General features: G+C 40.0%; 1 protein-coding gene across 4 annotated transcripts in view; it reads left to right on the top strand.

The window, feature by feature from the left end:
* BLNK (B cell linker) overlaps positions 1-12429 on the top strand; it is a 78671-nt gene that overhangs the window by 15318 nt on the left and 50924 nt on the right. For all 4 annotated transcript variants that reach the window (XM_043926655.1, XM_043926652.1, XM_043926654.1 and 1 more), the window contains exons 2-3: positions 8039-8104; positions 12058-12107. In XM_043926655.1, coding sequence (XP_043782590.1) covers positions 8039-8104; positions 12058-12107 — 116 coding nt within the window. The remainder of the gene's footprint in view (positions 1-8038; positions 8105-12057; positions 12108-12429) is intronic.

The following is a 12429-nucleotide window of genomic DNA, read 5'->3' as shown; positions in this document are numbered from 1 at the left end:
GAGCACCAGATTATTTAATTACTTATTAAATTTAATAGCAAAATACCATAAAATGATTAGCAGCATCTTAAAAATAAGTCCTGAGTCAATAAGTGAGATCATTAAAACTCCTGAAAAAGGAGGAAGTCAGTTAAACAGACCTAGTGATGATCACTGCATTTTAAAAAATCTGTTCATAGTATGAAGTGGTCAAGAGACTGGATTTTTTTTTTTTTTTTTGCTTCTCTCACTATATATATACCAAAGAAAGCATTAGAGATTTCTATTCCAAATTGATCTTAGAAACATATAAGTTGGAGATACCAGGCCAGTTATGAGGAGAACACAGATAGATGTCCTAAGAGTACCCAACCAACTAGAGGTAGATAATTCACAGGCAGTCATCTGGGCAGTTCAGAGAGAGGCTGAATAATTCTCGGTCAAGATAAAAAGCCAGGCTTGGTTCAGCAGACACTGGAGAACTGCTGTAGGCCTTAGAAGAGAGAGCAGCCTGGTGAAAGCTGGGTTAGTAAACATGAGCTGAATAGATCCTGACAAGCCTTCAGAGCATGGACTGGAGAGGTACATTGCCAGAAGCAGCTTTTTCCTGGTGTGAAGGGGAATTTATAGGCTTGGATCTCGGTTGCAGGAGAAGGACCAGCCCTGTGCATACTGAGAGGGTGAAGCTCCAGAACTGGGCTCAAGGTTAGGATGTGGGGATGAAGAAGGAGGAAGGATTTGCCTTGTTCTTTTTGTTTGTGAAGAGTTGCTTAAACATGAAACTTTCTTTAATCCATTCCTAAATCCAGATTAAATAGGGATTTTCTCAGATAAACATTGCTTTGCAGTCTACCTTTTCTTGAAAAACAGTGAAAAAAACATCATAAAGCTTGCCTTCTCATGGTTCTCTGTGAGTGTACTAAGGAGCTAAAAACAAGAAATTTTCTGGGTTTTTTTCTACAAAACTTTAAAGAAAGCACTTCTTGCAGATGATACCATCTTTCAAATCATCTATATTTAATAAAAATTATTAGAAATGTTTTAATGAAACACGACTTAACTTGGAGTACTCTTTGATGGTCTGGCCATACGCAGCTGCCTTTCCAGTGAACCTCATGCCCACCCTGGTGCTAGTAGAGTTCTGCACCCCACCAGTCCATCCTTCCATGCCAATCAGCCAGGCTGGGGAGCATTTTCAGTCAACCCTCCCTGCCACTACCAAAAAACAAAACAAACAAAAAAACACCCCAGAACCACCACCAACAGCAATAATAAAAACCAATTCCGGAGTACCTTCTGGCCTGGAGAAAAGCTATCCAAGCTCATTCTACAAAGACCATGTATTGCCTACAGCCACCATTACAGTAGCATACAAAATGGTTTCACTGTCCTAAAAATCCTCTGTTCCACCTACTCATCCTTCCTTCCCTCTTCCTGAACTCCTGACAGCCACTAATCTTTTTACTGTCTCTATGGTTTTGTCTTTTCCAGATTCCGGGTGGAATCCCATATGTAGTCTTTTCAGACTGAATTCTTTGACTTAGTGTATATCACATTTTTAATCAGAAATCATCAGAAATTAAAAACTATGCAACATATGCAACCAGCCACTATTTGTCTCTGAGCCCAAAAAAGAAAAGAAAAATGGTTATCTTTTGCCATTCAAATTATACTAGACCTATCCTTCTTTTACAGACTTCCTGCCCCTGGGATTCTGGGAGTCCCAGGCTGCTTGTACCTCCCACATCTTCCCCCTGGCTCTCGCCTATCTCCAGATCCATTCACCAGTCTCCTAGGAGCCATCCTGGTGCAGATGGCGTCCTCTAGGTTCCATCTAGATTTCTTGGGCTCCTTACACCTCTAGTCACAGACCCATCCCTTATTTCCTCACAGTCCTAAGAGAGTTATGAACGTGTAATAAAACTTCACTGACGTTTGAGGAATAAGAAAAGGGAAGTACATCAAAAATGATTTATTTTTGTTAGTAGTCAAGGCTTCACTCAGTGTCCTGGACCCTACCTCAGGCTCTCTCTGCTTTGCTCCCAGCCAGAGACCACTTCAAGTCCCATCTCACCTCAGCACGGTGAGAATGAATGCTTCTAGGAGTCAACTAAACCTGTAGTCGAGGGACCAGCAACCAGGAGGCCCCAAGGAGACAGGAGACATCCTGGTGCCAGAGCCCAAGACCTGTCTACCACATCCTCATTTCCCTCACTTGCAGTTTCTAGACTGGATTCTTTGCAGGATGAGTGACAGTGAGGCAGCCCATCCCCCATAGATGGGCCTATGTCGTGTTTTAGTCCCAACAGCACCACATTCTGTGTTATTCCATGTTAGAGCACTGTATTAAGAGTGGCAAAATCTCAACCATGGTGCTCTGCTGGGAGCAGGTCTGGTTGCTTCTGGATTATGGCACAGTGTGAGGGGCATATAGGCCCTTCATCTCCACTCTGCAGCTGCTGCAAACTATGGTTCAAGAAGAAAGTATATGACTATCAGATAAACAAAAATACACTGGCACCAGGTACTGCCTAAATTCACACAGAGAAAAATCAGGTCCCATAAAGAAGTGACTGTCTATAAAGCATGCATCCAGATTGGGTTACCAAACTGACCACTCAGTTTCTCTGCCTGAAACTCTGCACTTGGGTTAGTGAGGATTTTAACTTTCTGCAAGCAGGTATTTGCTTTATTTGGCACAACTGAAAGGCTTGCAGTGGAAAAGGGTATGATCATCACAACAACCACAATCACAGTTGTGCTCAAAGGGTGAGCGCCCAACAAGTAGAGTCAGCACCACCTGGGGACTTGTAGGAAATGCAAATTCTTCAGCCCCACCACAGACCTGCCCAATCAGAAGTGATTGGGTTTCCAAGGACCTCTGGGTGATTCTGGTGCAGTTTAATGTGAGAACCACCAGTCTGCCAGATTCTAAAGCCTCTAAACTCTTCTTTGAAGGCAAAAAACTGCTCATAACTTTCAAACAATGATCTTTCCTCTCTCAAGACATCATGGGATCTAAATGAGATCCTGGTTCAGTCAGGGTCACATTAGTCCAGTGTGTTGGTAAATAGCTAAGTTTATTGATATTAACCCAGAAGCTTGAAAAAAATTTAAAACATCAGGAAAGGAGAGAATATAATATCCAACTTGGTTTATATAAGGAATAATAATGATTTATATGACCTGCTCACTATTTTAAATGTGAAAATGCCATACTGCTTAAAAATAGCTCATTAATGCTGTTTTAAAATGTAGATATGTGTAGATAAGCTTTGTCCTTCATTGTATTTTGTTAACATAAGCATGGCTATCTCTTCACAAAGATGAGAACATTGAGATCCCATTATCCTTCTCTGAAGGATCTCTCTGAAAGGGATATCTCTGAAAGGGATAATCAAGCGCAGTTACTTTATGCCTTACTTATTTTCACCCACACACAGCTTATCACAGTGAAACAACTGTCGTTCAACTCAAGAGCATCCTCTCCTGAAACAGTCCAGTTGCACATTTCTTTGCTATTGCATATCCTCCAAGTTATGCTAGAGGACAAGAAGTGCTCCAAAATGGAGCATAAGATACTAAAGAAGGTAGCAAAAGTTGTGCATCACACCGTGTGTGAAGAGTTGATAAAGTGAGCTGAGGGCATCACCACATCTTCTCAGTCTGGGGGATGCCAACTTGTACCACATAACAAAGTTGGCAGCTGAAACTGAGAAGTCTGTGGATGGCAGGATTTGAGTGAATGAGATGCAGAGGAAGGAAAAAAATTTAAACACAAAACATGTAGTTTGTGAAACAATTCAACCATTTGCTAAAATTAGAGATTATAATATTTTAATAATCTATCAGTTCAGTTCAGTTCAGTAGCTCAGTCGTATCCAACTCTTTGTGACCCCATGAACCGCTATAATTAAAAGTAATTATGAAATGCCAAGAAGCATCAACTACCCAGGTGAATAACTGAAAAAATTACATTAAACTTTTTTGCAACAATTTACATATGACTATTTATACCTACAGCAAAGTCACTTATGCAAATCAGCCTCTGGCTCCCTATTACTCTGCCTGTGTCACATTCTTCCCGAACCCCTGACAGGATCCTTCACTCTGGTTCATTTTGCCCTTCAATCCAGTTAGGCATTAAGTAGGGTAAAGACATTCCACTTGGTTATAGCTGGCTTACAACTAGAGTGCCCTCTGCTCCCCACTTGAAATTATTCGGTTTCTTCCTAATCAATCCATTTCAATCTCTCTCTCAATATCACTTTCCTCTGTACTCCTAGACCTCCTTTTTTTCCCCCTCATTCCTCTTTCTCACAGGTTTTCTACAGTTCCTCAGCAAAAGGAGAAAAGGGCTTGCATGGAGTATATGTGAACAAATTCTAGAATGCTGTATGGTTCTGAGGCAACTTAAAGTCCAGCTGGAAGGATGCTCCTGTGTGTCTCTGATGGACCAGGTGGTCCTCTTCTCTTTCATCCATCCTGTTCTCTCTGCTGCTGAGCCTGGAGCTTAGCTGAGCTCTCATACATGTGGAATCAACACACCCAGCCTCCCTAACTGGTGATGTAAGATATGGCCTCATTTCCTTTTTTACTCAAACAATGAAATGGCACTGACCTTCTCGTATACAAACTTGAACCCGTCATTGGGTTGCCCAGTCATGTAGATAATTCTCCAAGGTGTAGCCTCAAGAAGTCTCTCTTATCTTTCTACTCCACCCTCCAGCTTGTCCTCCTCCTGCGATCAACCCCTCAGTGCCAATGGAACACACCTTCCCCATAGCCCCATCAAAGCCGGGCTGCAACTCCTGACAGGACACCATTGAAGATTTGGGACAATAAAGGGAGTTACCTCATTGAAAAGGGCTACCGATGGCACTGCAGATGGCTCTCTCAGAGCAGAGGCCCAGACCCAGTCTCAGGTTCAGGGCCACCTACCTCCCCACCCCTCCAGCTTCACACTCTAGAAAACCCCTCAGGTTTGTCTATGCTTTTCAGGTCTACAGGTCCTAACAATCATTAGACCTAGAAGGGAAATGAGCTCCCCTAAATGCCCAGTCTACGTTACTATTTCTTGTTTGACAATCTCCCTTTTCCCAAGATAGTTGAGAGTAGGAATGTCCACTGTGCAGTAAATGTCCCATCACCATGATGTCTGACAGCCCTCAGGAAATAGCTACAGCAGAACATCAGCCCAGGAGAGTTGTTGTTTTTCAGTCATTAAGTCGTGTTTGACTCTCTGCAATCCCATGGACTGCAGCACACCAGGCTTTTCTATTCCTCACGAGCTCCCAGAGTTTGCTCAAATTCATGTCCATTGAATTGGTGATGTTATCTAACCATCTCATCCTTTGTCGCCTCCTTCTCTGCCTGCCCTCAGTCTTTCCCAGCATCAGGGTCTTTTCCAATGAGTCGGTTGTTCACATCAGGTGGCCAAAGTATTTGAGCTCCAGCATCAGTCCTTCCAATAAATATTCAGGGTTGATTTCCTTTAGGATTGGCTGGTTTGAGCTCCTTGCTGATCCAAGGGACTCTCAAGAGTCTTCTCCAGCACTACAATTCAAAAGCATCAATTCTTCAGTGCTCAATCTTCTTTATGGTCCAACTCTCACATCTGTACAGGACTACTGGAAAAACCTAGGTTAATTTCAGCCTGAAATTAACACTTAGTGGGGGACACCAACAGGTCAGGCCAGGCAGAGTTCCTCTGACAAGCTGTCCTTTCATCCTCTCAACTGCTCCATCCCTACACCAAAAAGCTTTGCAGCATATACATTGTAAATCCATACATAGCCCAAGAGAATATTTCTCCCAGATTCCAGTTCCTGTCAACAGGGTTTCGTACGCCTATGCTAAGCTTAACTGTGTATCACTCTTCATAATAGCTAATAGAGAGCCTATCTTCCAGAGAGAGAAATCTGCATTTTTTTTAATGGAAAAACTCCATTTCCTCCTAGAACAATGGCTATATACAAGTTTTTTGTGTGCTCAGTCATGTCCAATTCTTTGCTGCTCCATAAACTGTAGACCACCAGGCTCCTCTTTTCATGGTATTTTCCAGACAAGGATACTGGAGTGGTTGCCACTTCCTACTCCAGGGGATCTCCCAATCCAGGGATCAGACGGGAGCCTCTTGCATCTCCTGCACTGGCAGGCAGATTCTTTACCACTAGTGCCATGTCAGAAGCCCCATATACAAGCTTTATATTTCATTAACTAAAATGCCCAATGAAACTGTTTTCTCAGAACAAAGGAAGGCCTTGCCTGAAAGGTAAATTTATATATGTTACTCTTTCAAGGCAGAACCATATGAAATTTTATTTAGATGTATTTTAAATTAGAAAGTCATTATGAAGAAAACAAAACATGGTCCTATACTCTGACCTTTTTTCTAATTCATAAATTTTTCTAGCTACGATTGGCCTTGAAAACAACCATGTAACAATTTTTTGCATATCATTCTAAAAGGCTATGCACATACCTGCACACATGTATATACATCTTTTTTCCTACAAAAAACATACATGCATATTCTGAATTTTCCTTCTTTCTTTTCTTTCTTCTCATCCTCCATTTTCATTTAACTTAATAATATCCCAAGTTTTTTTTTTTTATATATATTAGCAATCTGATGCTGAGGCTGAAACTCCAGTACTTTGGCCACCTCATGCAAAGAGTTGACTCATTGGAAAAGACCCTGATGCTGGGAGGGACTGGGGACAGGAGGAGAAGGGGACGACAGAGGATGAGATGGCTGGATGGCATCACCGACTCGATGGACATGAGTTTGAGTAAACTCCGGGAGTTTGTGACGGACAGGGGGGCCTGGCGTGCTGCGATTCATGGGGTCGCAGAGTCAGAAACGACTGAGCGACTGAACTGAACGGAACTGAATAGAGATGTATTTTTTTATGGTCTGTGGTATTCCATTTATGGCTTTATCAATGTGTATTTAAGAAGTTCCCTTTTAATAATAAATGGGCATTTAGGTTGTTTCCAGGTGTTTTTGGTGGGAGAGGCAGAAAGGATTAGAGTTATTACACCTATCTGGAATAAACATTCTGATATGTATGTTTGTATAGTTTGTGACTATGTTCATAAGGTAAATTCCTAGCAGTGGAACTTCCAGGTCAAAAAGCAAGGTGGTTTTACATTTTGACAGATATTGATTGTACTAATTTATCTTCCCAAGAATACCTGTATTCTCATATACTTGCCAATCCTCGGGATTATTATACTTATTAAGTTTTGCCAGTCTGATAATCAGAATATTATACCTCATTGTTTCCATTTGGGTTTCTTTAAATATGAGTGATATTAAATAACTTTTCATTGATCTGTTGGTCACTTGTATTTTTTTTCTGTTAGCTCTGTGTTCATAGATTTTGCTCATTTTTCTATTGAATTGTTAAACATTTTTTTTGTACTGAGTTGTAAGATGCTTTGTTAATCAAAACATGTAGTTCTTCTTCTTATATGTGCTGCAAATGTTTCTTCCAGCTTGTATTTATCTTTTGATTTTGTGCACATTACTTTTTGCTCTGCAGAAATTTCAAATATTTATGCAACCAGATTCATTCATCAGTTTCTTTATGACTTCTGTGTATGTACAACTTTTGAGTGACAGTTTTTCCAGATTCTATCTAGTAAAGTTAACCTCCTCACAAAAAATCTTAAGCCTGATTTCTGTCTATACTGTATTCTTCAAGGTAGCTCCATCCTTGTATGGTCTGAGGACAGTAAGTGATAAATGGTGAGGCTTCTGATAGCTTATGACTCCTCAGAAAAGACATATCTGGGAGTCAGAATTTCTCCCAGAGCCTGAGACTGACCCAGACTTCAGTGGGTCGGTGCATGGCCTGATGACCACACTCTTTATGGACTCAGTCGTACCTTCCCTCTGCTCAAGTAGTAAATGGCCAGCTTAATTGAATACAATATAATTCATGATATTTGGGGGTTTATTGCAGGGCTTTTTTCTTGTACTCAAGAAGGATAGAAGACTTAAAAATCAACATAGTTATTAATATTTTATGTTTCATTTCATTTCATACAGGCAACTTCAAAAAATGGTCCATGACATCAAGAACAATGAAGGCGGAATAATGAACAAGATCAAAAAGTAAGTCAGATGCCATAGCACTATGTGAGCACTTATGTAAATAACATCTTATGCCAGCCTGCAGTAAGTGGAAGAAAATAAAGTTCCCTGTTACCGAGTGAGGAATGGCAACCTCTCTAGCATGTGACACTTTCTTACTCATGGCTAGAGTCATGGTGGTCAGACCCACATTCAGGAAACATGGTGAGTGAGTGGCTGGTACTCAGGCACCTTGCTTTTCTCTCTCACTCCTGGACAGCTGAGTTATGCCATTCAAGGTGCTTGGCAAACATCAAAAGAGACGTTTATAGAAGCCAATCAGCTTCTTTGACCACTTAGCTAAGGGCCACTTGGATGCATTTCTGTTTTGTAGAAATTCAAAAGAGAAATTGCAAGAACACAGCCTGATTTCTTTAGGACGCCGTAACTGTTTTCCATATTTTGATTTCTGCTTTTTCAATTATGACCTTGAAATGGTGTTTTCAATTGACATTTAGAGAAGGAAAGTTAGAATTCCAAATCTTCCTATACATACACACACACAGACACACACCTCTAAAGTTTTGTTTTTGTTTTTGCAGAGAATAGAAATTGTACATTATGCATACCTGAATTTGCCACTCGAAATTTAACTCAAGAGGAAAGGGGAAATGGTATTCTGTTAAGTTTTTGTTTAAGGCTTTTTTGTTTTTATGAAAGTAATACAGATTCACTAGAGACAAAAATCAAAGAGTTCAGAATTGCATGAAATAAAAATCTCTCACCTTCTCCTATTCCCACCCTAACCTGCTCCCCAGAAATGGACACAGCATGAGTGAGTTTGGTATAAATACCAGTTTGCGTATGTTTACACACACACATGCACACATTGGCATAGCTGTAGTCCCTAAATGCACATTACATACCTGCATACAGTTTCATCATGAGTGGCATCATGCCACACACACATTCTACCAAATTGCTTTGTTTCTTGGTTTTAATTAATGCTATATAGTGGGCATTTTTCTTTGTTAGTATATAAAAATAACCATAAACCTTTTAAACAGATAATTAATAGTCTACTATAAATATATTATCATTTGTTTAACCAGTTATATACTGGTGGACTTCTTTGAAGTAGGAGTAGGAGTTTAAATGTACATTTTGGAAGACAATTTGATAACATCTATGAAAGCTTTATGGCCATTTTTTTTAGTTTACCTGTTACAAATAATACTTCAATAAATACCCTCTGCAGACTTATGAGTATGCCAGAAAACTAAATTCCTGAAGTGAAATTTCTAGCTTCTGGACAGGATGTGTGCCCTTCAGATTTTGGTTGGTATTACCAAACTGCTGCCGCCAAATTTTCTACTACTGGTTGGTGGTGGTTTAGTCATTAAGTCATGCCTGACTCTTGCAACCTCATGGACTGTAGCCTGCCAGGCGCCTCTGTCCATGGGGTTCTCCAAGCAAGAATACTGGAGTGGGTTGCCACTTCCTTCTCTAGAGGATCTTCCCAACTTAGGAATCGAACTTCCCAACTTAGGTCTCCTGAATTGCAGGTACTACTAACAGTGGATAAAAGTTCATTTCCTCATGGCTTCAGAGCAGAGTATCTTTTTTTAATCTTTTTTGGCCTTTGCTAAACTTAAAAGTAATAAATCACTTTTCATGGTGTTTTTAGGCTTTACAATGTAAATGAGTTTCAATAAGTGTAACTGGTCATCACAAAATAGTTAAAATGATCTTCTGCTTGAGGGACAGTGGTCATCTCCTACAGGAGAAGAGCCTGTCTTCATGGTCTGTCCTATGACTGGGAGATGTGTGTGTGACTATTTTCATTTCTTATTTCTAATACATACAGAATCTCATTGAAATGAGAGAACCCTGCTAGTCATTGTTTTCATCACTAGCAATTCTAGATTAATTATCTCACAACTGCCAATTTTACAATATACCAATTCTTTCAATAATATGAAGTCTTTGTATAAAATGTCTCCTTATTCCATTTACAGCAGCCATAGAGCTCAAATTTTCCCAGAAAATTTCTATTTCATTCTGCCAACTATCCCCTAATACTTGACAAGCTGTTTTCTTCTCTGCTTGGAAAATATGACTGCCCCAGTCATCACCCTGGTGAAGTCAATGGCTCTTTTGGGTCGAAGTGCTCCGAACTTAGGCTCTGGCTCAAAACCAAGCCACAGGTGCCACCTTCAAAGGAGGAAGCACAGTTGAGCACACTGGTTTCCGAACACGAGAGCATGACAGAGTTGTCACCAGTTCATGGCTGAGTGAGAAAAGGCCTGTATAGAGCTGAGGGTTGGCGTGCAGCTGCTGGCTGCTAAACGAGGCCCAAATGACATCTTTTATCTCTGGTTGATGTTCACTGATCAAGGTCCTCTCTTGAATTGCTCCTTTATTCTGAGATGATGACCTCACACTTTTGGGAGTATTAAAATATCCTTTCTTTTCTTTTTTTGAAAGGACGGCAATAACATATAATGGTTGGTTTGTGCTTTTTGAAATCTTACTATTCCATGAACAGACCTGGCACCAGATCCAGTTTTGTTTTTATTTTTCTTCCCTTCACTACAATAGACGGTCTCTCTCTCTGGACATCATCCTAGGTCTAATGACAATGTCTTCCTAGCATGCCCCATTGGCTTGCTGAGAACTGAATGAAACAATAGCTAGGAGAGTCTTTAGGAAACAAAAAAAAATTTCGAGGCAAATATAATTAATCTTATTTTTGCAACATTACAGTTCTGGTTTATCAGCCATTTTTGTTGTTGTTGCAATCAAGCATGATTTTCTATACCAACTTTTTTCCCAAAAATGAAATATTTTTGTATGTAATGGTTACCTTGCGTGTGTGTGTGTGTGTGTGTGTGTGTGTGTGTGTGTGCTCTAAGTCACTTCAGTGGTGTCCGACTCTTTGCGACCCTATGGACTGTACCCCTCCAGGCTCCTCTGTCCATGGGATTCTTCAGGCAAGAATACTGGAGTGGGTTTTCACACCCTCCTCCAGGGGATCTTCTCAACCAGGGATCGAACCTGTGTCTCTTGTGTCTCCTGCACTGGTAGACGAGTTCGTTACCACTAGCTTCATCTAGGAAGCCCCAGTGGTTAGCTTATACACGGCTTATATAAACAGATGTGATGTTTTAGTAAATGAAGGCTACTGGGTTTTATATAGGTTTTATTTACATATGTCTAAATTTCACTAAGCAAAGCATTCTTACATAACATGCTACCTATTATTAAAAATAATAACTTACTATAAACCTTACACATTTCAAATAATGGAAGGGAAAGTGTTGTCAAAAGTTGTAAAAAGTCTAAAAATGGGGATACGTTTTGAAATGTAATTTTAGTTTTTTCCTTTTAATGAATGGGAAAGCTTTGTGAATATTCAGAACATTTTATATATGCATAAACACAGTAGTTTTGAGAGTGCTTGAAACAATTCAACTTTTATCTAAACATCACAATCCTCAACCTGGAGACACTCACTGCTCACTTATTTGGCATTTTTTTCAATAGTTCAAAAAACAATTTCATCCCAACCTATGACATTCAGCATTTTAGTTGATTATAGCTAATTTTTCTTTTTATTTAAAGCATTTATTGAATTATTTATTAAAATAGAGTTCATCTTCTCTTACCTTCTTATCAAACAATCAACATTTATTGTCCTCGAATCTCTGATCTCTGGGCTTACGAGTGTTCTGACCTCTCAGAGCCCTTCCACCTCCCGACCTCACCTTTGCCCAGTCACAGCCACACTGGGCACTGGGGGGAGGGGTAGAGGCCGGAAAATGCTGACTAATGGCTTCACTACATTTACAGTACATTTAGTTTTTCAGTGATGAGTTCAAAAGAAACCATTATTCTGTTAGTTATCTACCCATTATCTCTAAACCTGCTTATATTATGGGCCTTGACAATAGTTATCCTACTCACTGACCATCTGTCTAATCTGTTATCTACAGGCTGAAAGTCAAAGCACCTCCAAGTGTTCCTCGAAGGGACTATGCCCCAGGTAAGAGTATTTCTAAACTACTTGGACTCTTGACTAACCTAATGTTCATAATTACTTCTTGAAAAGGGAACACTGTTCTACTCATTTGAAAACAAAGGAACCCATTCTAATTTTAAGAGTGACCAAAGCATCTGACTATAGTGGAGATATAGTAGTCCTTCTATCTATCCATCCATCCATCCACTCATCTATTTATCAAATATGTATTAAGCAACTTCCATGTGACAGGCATATACAGAATCTTAGGTAAAAATACAATGAAAATAAGACAGATATGGTCTACATACTCACAGAATTTATAGTTTAGATGGGAAGATAGATG

The sequence above is a fragment of the Cervus elaphus genome, chromosome 15 (genome assembly GCF_910594005.1).
Source record: "Cervus elaphus chromosome 15, mCerEla1.1, whole genome shotgun sequence".
Taxonomy (NCBI): domain Eukaryota; kingdom Metazoa; phylum Chordata; class Mammalia; order Artiodactyla; family Cervidae; genus Cervus; species Cervus elaphus.
The sequence above is the reverse complement of the archived record's forward strand: the minus strand, read 5'-3'. Positions and strand labels throughout refer to the sequence as shown.